At 63.4% G+C, this 21,719-nt stretch overlaps 1 protein-coding gene across 10 annotated transcripts in view; it reads left to right on the top strand.

The window, feature by feature from the left end:
- TNK2 (tyrosine kinase non receptor 2) overlaps positions 1-20,806 on the top strand; it is a 21,631-nt gene extending 825 nt beyond the window's left edge. Inside the window, exons 1-18 of one of the 10 annotated variants that reach the window (XM_041405761.1) lie at positions 7-507; positions 5,463-5,647; positions 5,845-6,136; positions 9,664-9,841; positions 9,986-10,056; positions 11,209-11,421; positions 11,513-11,665; positions 11,979-12,256; positions 12,332-12,458; positions 12,550-12,696; positions 13,047-13,141; positions 15,900-16,094; positions 17,499-17,590; positions 18,095-18,139; positions 18,353-19,668; positions 20,089-20,184; positions 20,274-20,401; positions 20,508-20,806. In XM_041405761.1, the coding sequence (XP_041261695.1) occupies positions 5,511-5,647; positions 5,845-6,136; positions 9,664-9,841; positions 9,986-10,056; positions 11,209-11,421; positions 11,513-11,665; positions 11,979-12,256; positions 12,332-12,458; positions 12,550-12,696; positions 13,047-13,141; positions 15,900-16,094; positions 17,499-17,590; positions 18,095-18,139; positions 18,353-19,668; positions 20,089-20,184; positions 20,274-20,401; positions 20,508-20,514 (3,570 nt within the window). In that variant the 5' untranslated portion in view covers positions 7-507; positions 5,463-5,510 and the 3' untranslated portion in view covers positions 20,515-20,806. Of the gene's footprint in view, positions 1-6; positions 508-2,883; positions 3,004-5,462; positions 5,705-5,844; positions 6,137-7,645; positions 8,622-9,663; positions 9,842-9,985; positions 10,057-11,208; positions 11,422-11,512; positions 11,666-11,978; positions 12,257-12,331; positions 12,459-12,549; positions 12,697-13,046; positions 13,142-15,899; positions 16,095-17,498; positions 17,591-18,094; positions 18,140-18,352; positions 19,669-20,088; positions 20,185-20,273; positions 20,402-20,507 lie in introns of those variants that run through there. The other 9 variants (XM_041405759.1, XM_041405763.1, XM_041405760.1 and 6 more) reach the window with 9 other exon arrangements.
- The last annotated feature ends 913 nt before the right edge of the window (positions 20,807-21,719 follow it).

Here is a 21,719-nt window from a genome sequence, read left to right as displayed (position 1 = left end):
GCGCGGGGCGCGGTGCGGGGCGTGCAGGAGCACGGCCCCAAGGTCCGGCAGGAGCAGGGCCTGGCCCGGCGGGCGCAGCAGGAGCGCGGCGGGGGGCGGCGGGACGCGGCGAGCCCCCCGGCCCGTGCCCGCTGGTGGGTGCGGAGGGGCCGGCAGGAGGAGGGAGAGGCCCGGGGCGGAGTGCAGGAGGAGGGCGAGCTCTACCCGGGGGAGCAGGAGCACCCCGGCGGCAACCCCGGCACGCGGACCCCGGCACACCGCCTGAGCCGCAGGAGGTCCGCCCGGGTGTGAGGCCGCACCCCGTGCCCGGTGCCCGCTGCCCCGGGGGTGATCCCAGCCGCGTCCCGGACGTCCCCGGCGTCGATCGTCGCACCCCGCCCCGGCAGGTGTGCGGGCTCGTCTCGCCTGGCATGCCGGCTGTCTGGAGTGCCGCCGTGCCCGTCCTCGCCCTCCGGTGACGCCGCAGACTCGGCGCAGGATGCGGTGGCAGTGGCGGTGAGCGCACAGGTAAGGAACGAGGCGCGACCCCATGGCTGGGGGTGTGCGAGGGGCAGGGGGGCTCAGGGCTTGGCACGGTGCTGCTGCCCGGTTGACAGCTGAGTGTGCCGGTGTGTTGGCACCGTGCCCCGCACTGCTGCGAGCTGCGGTGCTTCCCTCGTGCCCAAGCACTGCGGGACTGCTCAGTCGCGGCCGGCAGCAGGCCCGACCTCCTGCTCCAGCTGCCAGGGCACAGCAGGGTCTGCTGTGAGTGGGTGCCTGGTGCCCTTGAACTCTCCTAAACCACAGCGGAAGCTGGGGGAAGTTTTTTTTTTTTTTTTTTCCCCTGGAGAAAAGGCAGCTTTGCTCTTCCTCTTCCCTGGGCTCGTGGGAGCTGTGGCACTGAACAGAGGATCCTTGTCCTCCGGGGCCAGCGCCGCGCCTCGGGTGTTGTACTGCGGCCGAAACCCCGGGCAGCAGTGAGGTGCACAGAACCTCTGACCTCTGGCCCAGCATGCAGCATCGTGGCTGTGTCCAGCCGTGTTGTGGCAGTTTTTCTCTGAACAGTCCAGGACCGTTTGCAACTCTTGGTCTTTGTTGGTTTTGCTTTTTTAAATAAAAGTTTTAAGTTAAACTTGGTAAGGTGGTGCTGACAGTCCAGACAAGGATCCCACCATGCCAGGCAAATCCTGCTCAGCTTCTCACAGTATGATTAGATCTCTTACCCACTCTGAAGCAGCAGCTGGGAAGGAGGTTTGGAGGTGGCCAGAGGAGCCCAGGCAGGGACAGTGTCTCTGGCAGCAGTGCTGGGGCTGGGCTGTCTGGGCAGGACAGGCTGGGGCAGAGCCTGGCGCTGGCACTTCCCCACGCCCTCACCTCCCTGGGGCCGCTTGGTGCAGCGGGTACACCAGGATGTCCCAGTGCTGCTGGGCTCCAGCACCGGCTCAACACCTTACAAAGGGTGTCCCTCTTGCCAGGTACTGTGGGCTCTGGAGGTTGTGCATTCTCCCCTCTTACTCAGCTGTTCATTGAGCTGGCTCAGGGAAAAGCTTTCAACAAAATTTTTGGGCTATGGGCTTTGCAAAAGTCTCCTAGGAACAGGGCCTGCCTTGTGAAGTGTCTTTGAGCAGGTCGGTGCTACCGGGCACCCCTTTAGGGAGAGGGTCCAGGACAGACCCTGGGTGCTGCGCTCCCATGCTCAGCTGCAGCCCTGCTCCCACGGCCAGCCCTGAGCCCACAGGTGCCCGCGGGGAGTGGGGGGGTAGAAGCAGCTTCTGCATCCCCCGTCGGGCCGCGCCGAGGCCTGGGGGTGCAGGGTGGGAGCTGTGCAACCTGTTACCAGCCCCTGGAGCTACCGGAGCCTCCTTAGCCAGGTATTTGTTAGTGCAGGGTGGGGTGTAGTGGGTATGGCTGGGGGGGCTGGCGATGCCTTCCTCCTCCTCAGGCAGCTGCCAGCCTGCTGTCCCGCTGTGACTCAGCCTCCCCGGGGCAAGGGGGGCCCTCATAAGCAGAGGAGCAGCCCCCACAGAACCATGAACTACTGTGAGTTAGTAACCGAGCCCCGTCCTAACTGCAGGCTAGACTTGACACCATGCCTTAGTTTCCCCCCAAGAAGTCCCATCCTGCCCATGGAGCCACCTGGGTTTTGCCTTCAGTTGTGTCCATGAGGGATGGTAGCTGTCAGGGGCAGAGCATCCTGGGGAGCACTGCCCACTTGCATGGGTTTTGGGGGACAGGAGGAGGTTCTGCTTCATGCAGACTGTGCCAGGATAGGAAGACTTAGGAGAAATGTCTTGTTCCATCCCTTTGCTGAGCAGCCCTGGGGGAGGGCCACTACTCCCACTGCAGCCTGGCTAATTAGGGAGCTGTCAGTTAGTGCTAATGACTGGCAAATACTGAATGGTCTGGCTAGGATGCTGTGCTGCTCTGATGCTGGGGAACTGCAGGGATTGAGCCTTCATCCCCCCCTTCCGGCTCTAGGGGTCCCAGCTCACTGCTCCCAGCCCAAAGGGGAGATGCTGCTGTGTGGATGTGGCTTTGTGTCAGTCTGGCCTGAGACCTGACAAACTCGTTTTGTGCCAGCTGCAGCCTGGCCCAAGGACACATCCTGTACTGGGGTGGAGATGGGGGTACTGCTGGCAGCACCCCAGGGGTGGAGGAGCAGGTTGGAGCAGGGCTGGGGGTGAGTCCTGGTGCCCCCCTTCCCTGGCAGGACTGGGGGCAAAGCTCTCCTGGGGGGGGCAGGTCCACAGAGGCTCTTCCAACTGGCTTGGCAGAGCAGGTCCTCACTCTGGATGCAGAGACACTTCCCATACCTTAGCCCCCAAGAAGTCTGGAGTGTGTGGGGTAGATAGATGGGGGTGCCAGGCAGGGATGCCCATTCTGAGTTCTCCCACTTTGCCCCAGGGGGATCCTGTGACCAGTGTCACCTGAGCCCTGACGTTTTGCCACCTCGCGCACTGCCCAGTTCACTGTGACTGGCTGGCACTGCTAAGGGATCCCCACAGTGCTGTCCCTGTGGCCCAGGTGAGATCACTGGGGGGGTCTGGCAGGCACAAACGAGCCTTGCATCGGGGCAGGGTGACAGGATCCCTACAGTGGCAGTGACACCAGGGCTCAGTGATGCCAAGCCTGCTGCCCTCTCCACCTCCCCAGCAATGAGGGTGCCAGGGACTATTGCTTTGTGTGTTTGTCCCCCAAAACACTGCACTGTGACCCTGCCTTGGTGGGAGAGCTTGGGGCTGAGGTGAGGATCAGTTATGGGTCAGTAATTGCTGCCCATGCCAGCGACTGGGAGGTGCAAGACAAGCTAAGCCCGCCCCAGCTCGACCTGCGGAGCGGATTTAGCAGAGGAAAGAGGCTTAGGGAGGGGATTGGGGCTGTGCTGGGATGGGGGGGCCCCCCACGTGCCTGTGCCTTTCCTTCCCACACATCCACTGCTGCAGGCAGGGGCTCAGAGCCGGGGATGCTCTGTGCTGGGGGACAGGGTCAGGCCATGGGGCCAGGCTCTGGGAGCCCAGAGATGGCAGCGAGGAGGAACCTGGCAGCCCGGCCTCCCCGGCCACCCCTGCCACAGGGGTCACCAGCCCTCCTTGCTGGCCCCCCGAGACCTCCTGCTTGCTCCATCCAGCCAACCAAGCAGCATCAGGTGCCAGCACCGAGAGAGGTAAAGCACCCACTGGTATGGGGGTACATGGGGTGGCACAGTCCAGTGAGGGGCTGGGGACAGTCCCCAGGGAGCTGGGTGGCAGCAGCATCCCTCAGATGGGCAGGATGCAGGCGGCAGCCCTGCCTCTGGTGGGAGCAGGGTGTGTTTGTACGCGTGGATGTGTGTGTGTGTCTGCACACCTGCGCTGTGGCAGCCCGGCTGGGGAGTGTGTCACCACAATTTGGGGCCGCCCTCGGGGCCCTGCCAGGGCTGAACAAGCCAGCCCGGGGTGACGGTGCGGCTGCCCTGCTGCCGCCGCAGTCAGTGAGATCACTTCCAGGCGACACAGCTGCCAGGAAGGTGGCAGGAAGGTGGCAGGCAGGCTGTGACAGTGAGCACGGTGATGTGATGGAGGTGAGTGGGAGACCCTATCCTCTTCTGGGAGCTTGTTTTGGGGACCCAGCACTTTCTGGGGCTCTCGTTGTGGGGTGGTGGGCATAGGGGATGCTGTGGCACTGATCCCAGGAATGTGGGGCCAAGTGTGGTGTCCCATAGGGCTTAGGAACGCCAGTGTCCCCACAGAGGGGAGGGACACCTTGTGTTCAGTGTTACTGTCACACCCTGGAGGGTAGAAGACAGTGCACCCCATCCAGTGGTTTTCATTGTGGTGGGACCCCCCTCAGGGTGGGAATTGCAGGGAGGTGAGTCCAGGCTGGCAGGGCACAATGCCGTTTGTCCCCTTGTACAATACCTAATAATTTTGTCAGTTAAGCCTGGGCAGACCAGGACCCGACGTTTCTGCGGGGGGTGTGACCTAAATCCATGCCCGAGGCTGTGGGGACATGGGCTGTCCCTACCCATCCCCACAGCATCGCCATCCCTGGGCAGGCTGGTGAGGGTTTTGGGGTAGCACAGGGCGGCTGGGTCCGGAGGGAAGGTGGCATAGCACGTGCATCAGTCACCGTGCCGTGGCGTGCCAGCGCGGTGACGCCGGCGGGCCGTGCGCGGGGGCGGCTCGCTGCTCCCACGCCGCAGGCCCGGCCCGCCTCGGCTCCGCGGCTGAGCTCACCTCCGTGGTATGGCAGGAGGAGTCGCCAAGGGGCTGTTCCCGCCCGGCCCCCCGGGACTGGGGCTGTTTGTTTCTCTGGAGCAGAGAGAGGGGAAGGGGGAGCAGGACACGCTCTTGCCCCCCCTTGCCTTGGCGCGTTGACAGCCTGGTGTCACTCCTGTGGCTACACCGGGTCTGCAGGGCTCTGTGGGGAACAGTGATGGGTCGTGGGGGTGCTTCTGGGGGTTCATCATACCCTGTGGCGTTGGCATGAGGAGCAAACTGCTCCCTGGGGACTCTGCTGTGCCCCAAAACATAGGCAGGTCACAGGGGTATTTGAGGGGGCTGCAGCCCCACCCCTCCCACCCCCCTGTTTCAACCTGCTTGTGGCTCTGCTCCGGAGGCTGCGAGAGGGACTGTGGCTGGGCAGCGTGGGGGTACAGGCCAGTCCCGATGTGCAGGTGGGGGGTTCCCCATCCAGGGAGGTGTTTTCCTGCTGGCAGCTGTGCCAGCTGCGGCAGTGCCTGGCAGAGGTCTAGGAGACCCCCAGCCCCCGTCCGAGGGGGTGGGGGGAGAGGATTGATCCTGGCGTGGCCTTCGGACCCCCATCCAAGCGGCATCCCCCGGGGCCTGGCTGCCGTGCCAGCCCTGCCGTGCTTGCGCCAGCGCTGCCGGTCGCTGCGGAGCAGCCATCTTCCCGGTGCATCCCATCCCCCCCTGCCTGCGCAGGGAAGCGGGCGGGATGCTGGGGATACTGCCAGCGCCAGAGCCCCCCCCATCCCTCTGCAGGTGCTTCCCTACCCATCCTGCCTGCTGTAGAGCCCCGGCTGCTTGGCGATGGTCCCCCCTCATCCTCCTCCTCCGCCTGGCTGCCTGGTGCACCGTGCCGGGGTGCGGGGAGAAGGGGGCTGCGAGCGCGGCGCTGGCGGCGATGCCACCACCTCTCCACTCAGGAGCCGGAGCAGGGACAGAAGGTGGGCGGCTGGGCTACCGCGCCGGGAGGAAGACAGTGGTGTCAGGCTGGGACTGGGGTGAGGGCAAGCGCTCAAGGGGCTGCTCCCTTCTCTTTTCCCTTTTCGCCTGCATCCCTCCATCCATCCTCCACCCCCCCCAACCCCCACCATTGCCGTCGCGGTCACCTTCACCCTCTCGCTGTTTTCCGGAACTGCAGCAACTTTCTGCCATGTGATCCCAAACCCGGCTCCAGCCCTCGCCGCCCCCAGGCAGACGCGGGCGTCTCCGCAGAGCCCCCCACTCGCCGCTGCGCCGCAGCCGCCGCCTCAGCCATGGGCGAGAGATGCGACTACCAGCGCTTGAGCAGCGCCGAGGAGGAGGAGGAAATGCACGGCCCGCTGCCCCACAGCTTCTCGGACAGCACCGGGCAGCGGGCCCTGCGGCTGGGCAGCAGGCGCCCCACGCCACCCCCCCGGCAGGACATCGCCCCGGGCATGCCGTGCCGGCGGGTCAGTGGGGGGGAATCGCTAGAGGGGAGCAGCGGGGGCACCTGGCTGAGCTTGATGGCCTCAGGATGGGCATGGGTTGGCAGCTGACATGGAGCACAGGGGGTCCCTGCATGGCATCTCCCCTCTGGAATGTGCTGTACCCCTCAGCATCCGGGGCAGCATGACCCCCCCGCCGCCCTTGCCTGGCTGTGCTCGCATCCTGACCCACGGGAGGGGGGCTGCCTGCTGCTTCTTGCTGGGGAAACTGAGGCATGGGGGAATGGTGCAAGGCAGCTGAGCCTGGCACAGCTCATGGAGGGGGGGGCACAGTGCCCAGCACAGGATGCCGTCCCCCAGCTGCAGCTCTGCAACCAGACGGTGGCCCTGCAGGCTGCCATCCCCACAGTGGAGTGTCCTTGGGAGATGTCAGGCTTTGCATGGATGTGGGGAATATGTAGGGCAGGGGTCTTGAGGTGTAGGACAGGTATTGTGGTGTCATTCGGGATGTCATGGGAGGGAAGGGAAGGCAGAAAGGTGAGCGGACTAACCCCCTACGTGCCAGCTCGGACGGGTGCGTGCGCTGCCAGGCAAGCGCGGAGGCGACGAACATGCCACAGCGGGGGTGGGCACGGTGGGCGCGCAGGGGGCAGGCGGCTCCAGGTGCGCGTCGGGCGGAGGCGGCAGCAGGACGGCGCCGGCGGCGGCGCGGTGTTTGCGCACGTGCGGCCGGGCAGGGCGGCAGCCGGGGCTGCGCGGAGGGGACGTGCGTGGGGGGCGGCTGCGGTTGTGCAGGTGGCGGGAGGCAGGCGGGGGGATTGCTCCTGTGTGGTCCTTGGGCTGCACGTGAGCGTCCTCACCACGCACCGTGCATGAGCCTGGGTGCACGTAGGGTGCATCCCTGGCGCTGCAGGGATGGGCGTGCGTGGCAAGGGGCGTGCGGGGCACCGAGGGCCGAGCAGCACCTGGGCAGCGGGTCTAGGGCGTTTGTGACTTCCCCACCTCAGGATGGGAGTTTGCTGGCAGGATGCTTTGCCCCACTCAGAGTCGAGATTGCAGGATCACTCCCTGTGCGTGAGGGTCTATCGCAAGGAGGGAAATTGAGGCACGGAACCTCTGCTGGCATGGAGGGCAAAGCTGGGTTCCCCATTCCCTTTTGGAAACCTGTAGTCCCGATGTGAGCACTGAACCGGGCAGCCTCACCTGGGATTTGAGGGTGCAGGAGGCAGTGCACTCGGTGCCAGTCCCGGTGGGTGCCATTTCTGTGTGATGAGGGTGATGCTCTGTCAAGGCAGGACACCCCCACCCCCGGTGTCCCCTGAGCTGGGACGGGGGAAGCTGGCGCGTGGCAGAGGTTGGTGCCGAGGGCACTGTGCCCAGTTGTCCCCAGTCAATGGGCTTGTTGTGCCCAGTGCTTCTGCTGCTGGGTGCCAGCTGGGATCCCAGTAGCAGTGGAAGCCCCAGTGGAGACTCCTCTTGGGGATGCACTTAATTCCCTCTCAGCTGCCCCCATGGCACAGCAATGGCCACGGTTTGGGGGACCAGGCAGGCGGGGGCTGTGGCAAGAGGTTGCTGTGGGTCCTTCCTCTCTCACGCTGCGCCTGCCGGCATGGCCAGCTGTTCTCCCGAGGGAGCCCGCGGGCAGACAGCACTGCTGGGGTTGGGTGCCAGCCCCACCAGGGAAGGGGAGCGAGCCCCAGGGTGCTGGTGCGCCCCACGGCAGAGCCCCGTGGGGGCTGGCAGCTGGGCAGCGGATATGTTTGCCGAGCCAGAAACTCCCCCCGCAGTGCCCATCGCCCTGGCATCATGCCTGTGGCCTCGGTTGGGGAGCAGAGAGCCGGATGTCTCTTCTGCCTCCCTCCCTCCCTGCTTCCTAGGGGGGAAACTGAGGCCTGGGAGCGTTTCCCAAGGCCGGGGCGAGTTTCCATGGCAATGGGAGCGGGGGTCCGGGCTCCCAGCTGCCGGCAACCGCCGAACAAGGGAGAAAGCGGGACATTGATGGGAGCCCGGCCCCTTGGGCGCGCGTCCCAGCCCGGCTGAAAATAACCCTCCTGGGCAGCGCTGCGGGCAGGCGGCCGGCACCGAGCCCCGCTGCCAGCGAGGGGTCCCCAGGAAGCGGCTCCAGCCAGGGGAGTGACCCCCAGCCCTGCCTGCCGCCACCCCCCGCCCCGGCCCCGTTGCGTTGGGGAAGGGGAGGGCCGGCCGGCCAGAGGATCGAGAGCCGGATGGAAGGAGGGGCAGAGCCACAGCTCGCGTCCGGCCGACGGACAGCCCGAACCCCCTGCCCGCTCCAGGGGTGTCTGTGGGGCGGTCGAGCCCAGGGGACATCTCTGTAGCGCAAATGAAGGGACAGCGGGTGCCCCGGCTGCAGTGAGCGGGCTCCGCCGTGGGACGCCGGCACCGGGGAAGGGACATCAGCGGTGCCAGGGGCTGGCAGCCAGGCAGGATGCGACGCTTCCAGGCTTTGCACCGATCCTTCCCCTTCCTCACCCGCTTCCGCCTCTACCGAGTAAGTGCCGACCCTCGCCCCGTGCAGACCCTGCGCTGGCCGTCAGCCGGCTCCGTCCCCGTCGCCTGCGGGCAGGGGACCGCAGCTCCCTTCGCCCCGTGTGGCCCTGCATGCCCCCATGCGCCCCCGTGCCCAGCTGCTCGCCGCGCCCGCCGTATTTTTAGCCCAGTGCCGAGGATTGTAATTGCGGTGACGCGGCCGAGGGAGCCGAGCACAGCGGGTGAAGACGCCAGGGGCCATGTCGTCTCCCGGGGTAGAGGAGAGGATGGAGGGGGCTGCCGCGCTGTGGAGCTGGGATGGCGGGTCCTAACCTCCCACCCGCTCTCAGCAGGAGGAGGCAGAGCCGTATTTCTTTGCGGAGCGGTGGTGGTTAAAGTGGGGAAGAGCCAGGACAACAGGCAGGGATGGGGAGTCGGGGGGGAGGATGGAGCTACAGCCCCTTCCCCTCTGTCCTGGCACGGCTGGGGGCTGATGCCAGCAGCACTGGGGTGTCCTGTACCTCAGCGCTGGAGCAACAGGACCCTCCAGAGGCCCTGATGTTCCTGTCTACCCTCTCCCTGTGCCTGCCCAGTGAGGTGCCACCACCCACAGCAGACGAGACCCACTGTGAGTCTGTACTACTACTCAGCCAAGTGTGCAGGCATGCCAGGGTGGCTGTCCCTGCTGGGTACAGCTGAGCCCTTCCAGCTGAGCAGAGAGAATTGGGCAGGCACATCTGTTCTGAGCTTCTGCCTCCTTCTGTGTCCTTGGCACTCCTGACCAGGGTCTGTGCTGGAATGGAGGGGTGGGCTGGGCTGGTGTTTCTGTGGGTAGGACAGGGCAGACTGGGGCACCTTTCCTATCTCTGGGGGTCCTGCTGATTGGGGTGCCTCTCCTGGCCTCCCCCAGAGAGGTGGTGACAGGCTCAGGAGATGACTCCATAGTATCCCTCACAGCAGCACCCCAGGCTTGGTTCTGAGCTCCTTTGGGTGACTCCCCAGTGGGGATAGGGCAGAGGGGAGCGGAGCAGGGTTGCCCCTAACCCGATACTGTGTCCCAGCAGAGGCTGAGCTGTAGCATGCAGGCGGAGGAGGGCACGGACTGGCTGCTGGAGCTGCTCACCGAGCTGCAGCTGCAGCAGTACTTCCTGCGCATCCGAGACGAGCTCAACGTCACACGCCTCTCCCACTTTGAGTACGTCAAAAATGAGGATCTGGAGAAGATTGGCATGGGACGCCCCGGTGCGTACATCCTCCCCAAACCTCTCCCCTTACCCCTGGCTGGATGTGCAGCATCTTTTGGGAAGACCACAGGAGCATATGGAGCTAGAGGGGACCCCTATCCCTAATGGCTTGTGACAGTCACTGTGTCCCTGTGTCCTGCAGGCCAGCGGCGGCTGTGGGAGGCAGTGAAGCGGAGGAAAGCCATGTGCAAGCGGAAATCCTGGATGAGCAAGGTAGGGATGGGAGAGGGACAGGTGTGGCAGAGAAACTGAGGCAGACAGGAAGATCTGGATCCCTCCCTGTACCCTTTCAGGGTGCCTGGCTCCCCCACGGCCCTGGAGGCTGCCAGGGAAATGGGCAGAAGCCCCTGCCATCCATGCCCCACCTGTGGTGTGATGCTGCTACCCCAGCACTTGGAAAATTCATTCCCCTCATGTTATTTGCCTCTTTGTCAGGAAACCTGTTTGCAGCAAGTGAGCCAGAGAGCCTTGCTGCAGACAGCTCTGTGGGCAGCAGTGGTGCCCAGGACACTGCCCATCCTGCTGCCTCACAGCGAGGGGGCAAAGCCTTGTACCTGCAGGCTGGGACACACTGTCACAGGGGACCTTGGGATGCTCACATATGCCCTGATACCATCCCATCCAAAGCTGGCACCCTATGGCACCTGGCACCCCAGAAGCTCAGAGTTTGGCAGAGCCCAGTTTGCCATCTGGGCTCTGGGCCATGGCCTCTCCCATGCGTGACTTGTCTCTGCTGGGACATGATGAGGATGGGCTTTTAATAGAAGGCTACTTCTATTAAAGAACAAATAGCAGAAATGCCACCTCCCACCCCAGACACATGCTGGGCCCAGCCCCCGCGCACCCTGCATCAAGACTGGGATGGACCCTGTTCCATGGGGCACATCATCCATCCCAGCTGAGGGAGATGGAAGGAGAGCCCATCCCTTCTGGGTGGTGGTAGCCAGCACGCATTGCAAAGCCCACATCGCTGCAGGGATGTGTCACCAGGCTCAGCCCAAACTGGAGGTTTCTCTTGGCTTTGTGCCCAGGCACATTGTGTGGCCTCAGCCTGGCCAAGGAGTGCCCAGGGCTCTCTGGCTACCGGCCTGGTTTGCTGTGGCTGCTGAGAAGCTGCTGCAGAGCTGCTGCAAGAGAAACAAACTCTTCCCTCCATAGGAATCATAGCTCAGTGTGCTGGCAGCGGGAGGAATGGAGCCCTCTCCCACAACTAGCCTTCTCCGTGTTATAGGTCCATTAATGGGTCATCTCTAGGTTCCAGTGTGTACAGCCAAGGCGAGGGGTTGTGCCAGAACTTCTCACTTACAGACCCAAGGTCTTGGGATGTTTCCATGCCCACGTTTCTCCTTCCTCCATGTCCCACAGGTGTTCAGTGGGAAGCGCCCAGAGTCGGAGCTGCCACCCCAGCCCCAGAGTACCTTCCGCAAGCCTCCCACACCACCACCCCCTGAAGCTGGGGGCCAACACTCCCTCACCTGCCTCGTGCGGGAGCGGGACCTCTCAATCTTTGAGAAGCTGGGTGACGGCTCCTTTGGCGTCGTGCGTCGCGGCGAGTGGTGCACACCTGCTGGCAAGACGGTGAGGGGCTGCTCTGGGTGGGTGGGGAGCCAGGGGGTGGGACCACGCACAGGGGAAGACGCTTTGGAACTCATCCCTGCTTTGGCCATAGCTGAATGTGGCAGTGAAGTGCCTCAAGACAGATGTGCTGAGCCAGCCGGAGGCACTGGACGACTTCATCCGGGAGGTGAATGCCATGCACTCCCTGGACCACAGGAACCTCATCCGCCTGTATGGTGTGGTGCTCTCCCACCCCATGAAGATGGTGAGTGGGGGGGATGGGGCCCACCCCAATGACACGCCCATGGGGAGGAGGTCCCACATGATGGCATGAGCCAAGCCAGGCTGGATCTGTACATCAAGCCCTCTGCTGGCATCCCCAGTGGGGCATAAGAAGGCTGGAAACCAGCCCAGCCAGGGTGGCCTTGGACTGACCTGCTTGCTGTCCTCCTCCCATGGCCCAGGTGACAGAGCTCCAAGCCCTCTGCTGGCATCCCCAGTGATAAGAAGGGATGGAAACCAGCCCAGCCAGGGTGGCCTTGGACTGACCTGCTTGCTGTCCTCCTCCCATGGCCCAGGTGACAGAGCTGGCCCCACTGGGCTCCCTCCTGGACCGCCTGCGGAAGAACCAGGGCCATTTCCTCATCTCCACCCTGTGCCAGTATGCCATCCAGGTGGCCAAGGGCATGGCCTACCTGGAGTCCAAGCGCTTCATCCACCGCGACCTGGCTGCCCGCAACATCCTGCTGGCCTCCAATGAGCTTGTCAAGATTGGGGACTTCGGTCTGATGCGGGCACTGCCCAAAAATGATGATCACTATGTGATGCAGGAGCATCGCAAGGTCCCCTTTGCCTGGTGAGCCTTGGGGAGGGGGCGACCTGGATGTGCAGCACCCATGGCCTTCTGATGCTCATGTCCTTCCCCCTGTAGGTGTGCTCCTGAGAGCCTGAAGACACGCACCTTCTCCCATGCCAGTGACACCTGGATGTTCGGAGTGACCCTCTGGGAGATGTTCACCTATGGTCAGGAGCCCTGGATTGGCCTCAATGGCAGCCAGGTAGGTGTACAGCAGGGATCTGCCCCCTCACCTCACCCTGCTGCTGCTGAGTGGGATCTGGGACACCCTGACAGCACACCCTGTCCAACAGATCCTGCACAAGATAGACAAGGAGGGTGAGCGGCTGCCACGGCCTGAGGACTGTCCCCAGGACATCTACAACGTCATGTTGCAGTGCTGGGCACACAAGCCCGAGGACCGACCCACCTTCGTGGCCTTGCGAGACTTCTTGGTGGAGGTGGGTGAGCAGGGAGTGGGACAGGAGCCCCAACATCCTATCCTGCCAGCTCTGCTCAAGCATGGATAGAGCTAAGAATATTGCCGAGGTGGGAGGTGACATGGAGAGCTCAGGCCAGGCAGCCCTGCAGGCTGGGAGGTGGAGGGTGGTGACATGGTCACAGCAGGAAGCACCTGGTTTCTGCCTTGCCATCACACACCCAGGGATGTGACAGCTGAGGAGGGGCTAGTGGTGATGCTGTCTCTTGTCCATTTTTGGGGACTCCCTGCCCTCCTTGGGGCTGGGCCTGGCCTCAGAAGAGGATGGACATGAGGGGCTGCATCTCCTATCCTCACCCACTTCTCCCCCAGGCTCAGCCCACCGACATGAGAGCGCTGCAGGACTTTGAGGAACCGGACAAGCTGCACATCCAGATGAATGACATCATCACGGTCATTGAGGGCAGGTACTGCATTGGAGGGTGGCAGGTGTTGTAGAGAGGGATGCACTGTCTGCCAGCCTGCACTGGGATAGGGGATGGGGAGACTGAGCACTGGCAGAACTGTGGGAAGCAGCGAGGGGAAGGGTTGGCTCTGTCCCCAGCACACCTGGCTGTGTACCCCACGGGTGGGCAGAGCTGGTTTTTTGTGGTCCCCCAGGCAGCACAGCATCGTGGGGCCACCCGGTGTGGAGGGCACAGCCCTCCCACACTGCCCACAGTCCTGCCCGTGCCATCCCTGCTGACTCACCCCACTGTGCCTGTGGGTTTGCGCAGGGAAACTGCACACCCCAGGGCCACTCCCTGCCGATAGTGGTGGGGACGTGTCGGGAACGTGCCGCCAGCACCCGGAGAAGTGCTGCTGTCATCGGGCTGGGAGAGACAGCGTGCGACTTGGTACCATGCTGGCAGAACCCGCTGTGCCATGGGCTCCTTGGTCCCTGCTGGCCATGCCAGGGCACAGATACCCCTTCACCACCCCAGGGACCTGGGACTGGAGTAGGGAGGGGGCCCTTTGTCCCTGCATCCCTGTCCCAGGTTGTGCTTGTCACCTTCCAGCTGGGGGAGAGTGGGGACCTCCCAAAGGAGTTCGGTGCGCCCGCACTAGAGCCGGCCTCCCAACCCCGAGGGGAGGAGAAGGAGGGCTCTGTCCCCATGCCTCCCTGTCCCCCGCCCCGGGCCGGCTCCCCGCGGTTAGTCACAACCCGGGGTGAATCAGGCCGGGTTTGTGTGTCTGCAGGGACCGGCTGCTCCCGGTCCGCCGCCGCGGGGATGACTCTTGCCTAGGGTCTGGCGGTTTAATTGCAGGGAGGGAAGGGGAGGGGAAGCAGCGTCGGCGGAGGGAGGGAAGGAGCGGCGGAGGGCGGTGCGGCCGTGCCAGAGCGCCTACATCGTCCCTGCCGCCGCATCGCGGCCGGGCTGCGGGTCCGCGCCCCCCGCCCCCCGCCGGCCCCAGGTGAGCCGCGGAGGGAAGGATAGAGCGGGAAGAGGGGCCGGAGGTTGCCCGTCGGTCGGGAATTGCCGGGAGTGGAGTACAGCCGGAGCGCAGCTTCCCCTGCCTCAGTTTCCCCGAGGGACGCCGGTCCTTGGTGACCCCCGGTGGGTAGGTTTTGGGGGTGCGGACTCAGGGCACACGCGGCGGGTTCAGCAGCCGAGGGCTGGCAGAAGCCCCGCCGACTGCCGGTACTCCAGGAGGGGAGCCCCCTCCCCGTGCCTCAGTTTCCCCGGCAGTAGGCACCCCCACCGCGCTGCTTGTGGGGATGCCCGGGCAGAGCTGGCGGGGGGGAGGGGGGTGGCCTCCTGCCGGGGGCTGCATCCGGCCCTGCCGAAGCCGCCCGGGGCACCGTAAACACCCCCCACCCCTTTTCAAGCCCCTGCCTGTCGTTCGGCGGGCGCCGGCTGTGCGTACGTGTGTGTGGGCAGGGGCAGGGACCTCCCTGAAAGCCCCCCGGGGACCCAGCCGCTCGTGGGAGGGGGCTGTCGCGGGGAGAGGAGCCAGGGCAGCACCGGAGCGGGTTTGTGCCGAGGGTGCGAGCTCGGGTTCGGTGGGACCGAGGCTGGGAGCAGGGAGAGTGCAGGGATGGCCCGGCTGCAGCATCCTTTCGTCGGGATGTGGCAGCGAGGGGCGCAGGGAGGGCGAGTGGAGGGGACCTCCCGGGGAGCGGAGCTGTTCCCCCACGTCCCCCAGCCTGCCGCGGTGAGGGAGGATGCCCGGTACCGGCTGGGCTCTGCCGGAGCTCTGCTGAGGGGTCCCGACGCTGAGTAAGGCGGCTGGCTGGCGGCAGCGGGAAGGTAAACAGGAAAAGGGCTGAGCTGGTGGCCGGGGGTGACTCACAGGTGACTCCAGGAAACTGTGGGGCCCATGCCAGCCTCGCCAGGCTGGCACCCACACTGCCGCTGCCCCCTGCCCACAGCACACCCTGCCCATGGGGAGTGGAGGGCCCTGACAGGCAGGGGGGTAGCTTAGGGTCGGAGCCCCCTCCCACCATTTATTTGGCACGGTGCTGGGTGTGGCACACCACTTGGGATGCCTTTCCCTGCCCCATCCCTGTTCCCCCCACCAGTCCCTCTGGGTTAGATGACCACCCAGAAGCGTCTGTGTCCTGGGCAACTTCTTGGGGACACACTGGGGACCAGTACCCCAGGGGGGCCTGGGCCACTCAGGTGGTTCCAGGAAGACTGATAGCCTAAGCCTGCCTTTTGCCCATCTCCCCCTACCCACATGAAGCCTGCACAAGGCTCACTGATAATGCAGGAAGGGAGAGCTGTGCGTTCCCCTCCCCATATGGGGGGGAGGAAGACGCCTTAGTCCCCCATATGAGCTCCCCATCAGATGCCAAGCGTGTTCCCTGTGCCATCCTTTAGTACATGGGGCACAGAGGGATTGGTGACAAAGAGCTTGCTGCAGGCATCACCCCAAGGCTCCTGTGTAACTTGAGGCAGCAAGGAGGAGGAAGAGGCATATCTTTTGGGACACAAGCACAGAGCTTTGTTCCCCACTACTTGCATTCCCTGCATTGCACCCTGCAGGGACCATGAGGGGTGGGAGCCAAAGCGTATTGCTGGTGTAGGGTGGGATCCTGGGCACCCAGGGTCCCTTCCCGGTTGTGTCACCTCATGCCTTCGTGCACTTGGAGAAGTAATCTTCCCTCCTCCCCATCTCTGGGGCAGGCGCGTGTCAACCTCCCATCCCCTCATCAGTAACGAGGTCCTTTTTATTCCTTAGGGCCGAGAATTACTGGTGGCGGGGTCAGAATAAACGGACCCTAAAAGTGGGCCAATTTCCCCGAAACACGGTGACCTCGGTGGCAGGGCTGTCAGCCCACGACATCAGCCAGCCACTTAAAAACAGCTTCATCCACACAGGCCATGGAGACACCAACCCGCAGCACTGCTGGGGGTTTCCCGATAAAATTGATGAGTAAGAAACTTTTTGTCTTCTCTGCACCCTCTGCCTGCTCTCTCCCTTCCCCGCTGCCCACTGGGCTCGGGAGCAAGACGCGGCTTGGCTACTGCCCCCCTTTTCCCCGTGAAGCATCTCTTTCTGCCCCCGCTGTGTTGGGAATGGTGGCTCTGGGTAGGCTCCCTGCAGCTGGACTAACTTCCTTGCCTCTTCCTACTAATGGGCTTAGGGGGCGTGGGGGGCTGCTGTGCTTGTGGCTGTCCCAGGGGGAAGACCTTTGTGACTGTCCTGGGGCAGGGAGACATCAGTAAGCACCACCCCAGAGGTGGCCACATTACCCCAAAACACTTTTGGGGTGTCCCAGGGCTGCTAAATGTGCGCGGCTTGCAGCCTGTCACCCACGCTTCTAACAGCATGATTCTTTTTTAAAAACAAAACATGAAAAAAATCCACCGAAATGATTTTTTTCTCCACCCTGCTCTATCAGAAGACACCTGGCTGGACTGTGATGGGGGGAAGGGGGGCTGGGTACTTGTGCTTCAGTGTCCCACATGCTCTCTGCCAGGTGGGATTGGTTGTGCAACAGTGAGCATGAGTGCCTTGGCAGGCAGCATGTGGGGGTCTCTCCCAGCACTGGGCTGGAGGGATGTGGGAGTTCAGTGTGGTGGGGGACAGGATAGGATTTCAAAAACTGGAAAGCTCCTGGTGGGTAGGGCCAGCTCCTACGCTGGGCTCAGTCCATCCCCTGGGATCACGATCCCGATGCTGTTTATCCCAGGCCTGGGACAGCTCTGCCGGTTCCCTCAGTCCCAGCCTGACCCCTCCACAGCACCCGGTGTCACGGGCTGTTCCGGCGGCCCGGAGGGCTGAACCGAGGCGCCGTGCACGCGGCTCTGGCTCGTGCCCCGGCAGGCCTCCCCGCGCCCCACTGCGTGGGCACGGGCGCTGGGTACGTGCTGCCCGGGCTGCCGAGAACGCACCGAGCTCGGCACACGCCCAAGCCTTCGGGCTGCGCCGGCTCCCGCCGGCTCCCTGGCTTGCGACGGCTCGCCCGGGCCCCAGCACCCAGCGGCACCGGGGCACCCTGCCTTGGGCACAGCATCGCCCTGCTGCTGGAGGGGTGTCCCGCCACCACGCACTGCACAAGTACCCTGCACACAGTGCCCTGCTTGCAGTCCCCTGGGCACAGCGCAGGCAGCCACAGATGGAGCCGGAGATGGGTGGGATGGCACTGGGATGGCACCAGGCTCTGTGCCGTAGCACTGGAAACCTCTGGGGTGTGTTGCCCCAGCACTCACAGGTACTCACCAGGTGTGGGTTATGTGGTGGAGGAGCTGTGGGGCACCCCAAGGCACAAGCCTGGTAAGCAGGGATCCCACGTGGCCCCTGCTGACTCCCAGGCACTCTCCTCTCTCCCCACAGGCTGTACCTGGGAAATCCCTTGGACCCTCCTGATATTTTAGGTGTGGACGCAAGTGCTGCCAGACCTACACAGCTTCCAGGGAGGGCTAAAAGTGAGTAGCTTTTCTCTTTCCTCCTGCCCATCAGGCTGCGCAAAGCCTCCATCCCTGTACCCCTGCTGCCAGGATGATGGGCTGGATGCTCTCCTTTCTGCCTCTGTGCTGGCACTTGCTTTTTGCAGAGCAGGGGGAGCTGGGGTGATGGGGCGTATTGTCACCTGGCCATACACCACTGCCAACAGCATGGGCAGCTGGTGGCTCTGCCTGGCTGGACTCTGCCCTGCTGCCCTTTGTCCGAGTCCCTTGTCCCCTCCTGGCCTCCCACAGCTGAGCTCCCCAGTGCAGGGGATCTCAGTGGAGCTGCCACGGGGAGGGAACTCAGATACTGTGCGTATGCACCAATCCCCCTAAACCTACAGTTTTTCCTTGGAGCATCCTCCCCAAGCTCCACCAGTGAAGGGGGACACAACAAAGCACGCACCCCGTTAACAAGCACCCTGGCTGCCGCTTCTATGTTCACCCTATGCTTCCCCTTCTCTTGGGTTCTGTCTTCTGCAGGGCAGCCTCCTCCACGCCCACCTCAGCCTACCGTCCTGCTCACCAGTAAGTTGGGCTTCTTTGAGTGCTGCTTTCCCTTCTTCAAACCCTCTTTCTTTTCTCTCTTACCTGGGTGGCCTGGGGCGGGTGCCCTAGTATGCCTTGGGAGCAAGGAGGGCTGAAATTACAGGGTGGTTTGGGGGCTTGGAGATGTAGACACCTTCTTGCATCCTAGGGATGGGTGCTGGGACACTCACCATCTCTCTTTGCCCCTTCTAGAGCCTTGCTATGACCCAGTTAGTGAGGAGGAGGAGGGTCTGCCAGGGGGTCTCCGGAAGCTCTGCCTGAAGAAGCCGGGCACAGGGAAAGGTCTGCGACCGGTCAAGCCATCAGCACGAGTACCGGGCACCAAGGTGGGCGAGCGGCAGCCCGGACGGCTGGCAAGCGAGGGGCCAGCAAGCAGCGAGGTGACTCTCATTGACTTTGAGGAGGAAGTTCCCCAGGGTAGCCCCTCTCCAGTGGGAGATCTGACAGCCCCGTCATTAGCCAAGCTGGCCATGGAGGCCTTCTCTTTGCTGGACAAGACCCCACCACAGAGCCCCACGAGGGCTCTACCTCGGCCTCTCCACCCCACGCCAGTGGTGGACTGGGATTCCCGGCCCTTGCCCCCACCACCTGCCTATGATGATGTGGCACAGGATGAGGACGATATTGAGGTCTGCTCTATCACCAGCCCCCCGAGCCGGCGGGGAAAGACCAACTATGGCTTTGTGGATGAGGGTGAGCGGGGACCGGCACTGGAGGACAACCTCTTCCTGCCCCCCAAGGAGACCAAACAGCCCAGCATGACACAGACCACCGAGCTCTTCGAGGAGCTGCAGCAGGAGTGCATGAAGAGGCTCAATGTCCCTTTGGGACCGGCTGCTCCAGCTGACGACAAGCCCCAGATTCCTCCCCGTGTCCCTATCCCACCCCGGCCTCTTCGCCGTAATGAGCCTGGGCGCTGGTCGGGGGACCTTTCCCCAGCTTCGGGGGGCGAGGAGGACCGGCCGCCCCAGATTCCCCCACGGGACCCACTGTCCCAGCCCACTTCCCGGACACCCAGCCCCATGGCTCTGCAGGTGGGCTCCCCCCAGCAACGTGCCACCCTCTGCTCCTGCCTCTCCACCTCACCAGGGAAGCCCATGCCCACCACACAGAGCTTCGCCCTCGACCCTAAGTACGCCACCCCCAAGGTCATCCAGGCGCAGGGCAAGGACTGCTCCAAGGGACCTTGCATCCTGCCCATCGTGAAGGATGGGCAGAAGGTCAGCAGCACCCACTACTACCTGCTGCCCGAGCGCCCTGCCTACCTGGACAAGTACGAGAAGTTTTTCAAGGAGGCTAAAAGCCCTGAGGAGGTGGCAGCTTCCCGCCAGGTCACCACAGCCACCGTCCGTCCCATGGTGCAGCAGCCATTGTCAGACTGCAAGGCCAACTTTTCCTCCAACAACAGCAACCCTGGGCCCAAGTGCCTGGTGAAGGCTTCCTGCAGCCTCCAGAAGATTGTTTATGACGGGCCAGATGTTTGCCGTCCTGCTGACAAGATCCGGCTGGTAAGTGTCATCCCCCAGCATCCATGAGAAGTGGGCTTACATGGGCAAGAGCTTTCCCCACCCTGTGCCTCAGTTTCCACAAGTTCAACCCCAGGGGATTGGCTACAAAAAAGCCCTAGATGTTCAGGGGGACATAAATGTCACTGCAATGCCAAAATGGGAATTGAAGGCCCTGGGGAGGAGGACAGTGGCTGTGCTGCTATGGTCCCCTTGGTCTCTCTAGGCTGGGGATATTGTGGCCCACCCAGGCCCAGGAGAGATTTAAGATCCCAGGGATGAGAATGATCCCAGCTCCAGACTGATAGTGCTCCTTGAAGACAGAACCAGGGATGGGGCCAGCCCCAGTGGTCTCCTGCTTCAGTCACAGGCTTCTTGCTGCCCAGGGGTAGCAGCAGACAGTGACCACAAGCTCCCCCCCAGGTGCAGGACACGGTGCATGGCGTGACCACCGAGGAATGCCAGGCAGCCCTTCAGAGCCATGGCTGGAGCACCCAACGGGCTATCCAGTACCTGAAGGTACAGCACACACCTGTTCCCTTGTCCCAGCTCCATCAAGAGTGGTGGCACCCCTGTCACCCCTCTGGCCATGCCCTGTCCCCTTGCAGGTGGAGCAGCTCTTCTGCCTGGGGCTGAAGTCCCGTGGTGAGTGCCAGCGGGTGCTGGAGATGTTCGACTGGAACCTGGCACAGGCCAGCTCCCACCTCCTCGATCCCTACAGCACCACCCGCCAGAAGTAGGGTCATCAATGTTTCTGGGGGGGCAATTCTCTCTGCCACACTGCTCTGGGCCGACTGGCACTATCACCCCTCCTGAGTTCATGTCCTGTTCTCTCCTTACAGGTGGTGACAGCAGGGATGGGGCGAGCTGTGTTGCATCCAGAGCAGGCATCTCGCCATGGGGCCAGTCCCGCCGCCTCCACACATACAACCTGCTGCAGGACTCTGGACTGAGCCCCCATTTGAGGGTGGAGACACCCCAAAAGGGACCCTGCCTAGTGCCAAGGCTTTCCAGGATGCTTGTGCCTGGCCTTGGCAATGGGCTCCATCCCCTGGCCCCTTGTTGAACTGTTTTTGTAAAGAGAAATGTAATTTTAATATATATATTATGTGTATATATATATAAAAATGTTCTATAGAGAGGCTGAGGGTACCTATGGCCATCTCCCAGGTTTATCCCTACCAACACACAGGGACAGGCCACACATCCGTGGGTGCTGGTTCCTCCCTGCAGGCAGCTGGGACTGTGACCCTTGGGATCCGCAGTGGGATGAAGCTCGGGAGGGGATGTACAGACTCTGGGAATCCCCAGGAAGCTGTGTGACATGTGCACCTTTAAACCTCCTGCTGAGTCCTCCCAGGCTGCTTTAGGGTGCAAAGTTCTCCCCATCCAGGGCTGCTGGAGTTAGTCACAGTATATCCCACCCCCAGGCCCAACGCTTGAAGGCCGGGCATGGTTTTGCCTGCTCTGAGTGGGCAGTGTTTGCCTGCAGGGGAGCCCCCCTTGCCCGGCTGCCACCTGACTCATGCCCGGGCAGGGAGTGGCAGGACCGGCGTCGCCCCCACCCACGTGTGGCTGTTGTGCAACCGGGTGCCTCTGCTGCAGACGGAGCCGGGAGCAGGTGTGGGAGTGGAGGGGTGGCCCCTGTGGGGTCCCAGAGCCGGTGTCAGTGCTCACTGCCCTCTCCAGGTGGGTATCAGAGCCCCTTGGCTGGGTTTCCTTCAGGGCTGCCTTCTAGCAGCATCAGGAAGGGATCTTTGGATCAGGTGGAGGAGGATCTTGGTGCCCAAACCCACCAGGTCCATTGATAGTGGTGGTACCTGCTCCCCAGGATACTCTGCTCCAGAGCTGGTGCTCCAGAGGAGAGACCCTGCCATGGTCTCTCCATGGTGAGGAAGGGCTGCCTTGGCATGACCATGGATCCATCCTTGTGGCAGATGGTACCTGGCCACATCCTGTGCACCCACAGCTCCCTCTGCTCTGGTCCCCTGGCCCTCCCTGAGCGCGGGGACAGGGAGCTGGTGCTGCTGTGAGCACAGTCACGCGTCACTGCT

The sequence above is a fragment of the Onychostruthus taczanowskii genome, unplaced genomic scaffold, assembly GCF_017590055.1.
Source record: "Onychostruthus taczanowskii isolate IOZ18803 unplaced genomic scaffold, ASM1759005v1 scaffold24, whole genome shotgun sequence".
Taxonomy (NCBI): Eukaryota; Metazoa; Chordata; class Aves; order Passeriformes; family Passeridae; genus Onychostruthus; species Onychostruthus taczanowskii.
The sequence above is the reverse complement of the archived record's forward strand: the minus strand, read 5'-3'. Positions and strand labels throughout refer to the sequence as shown.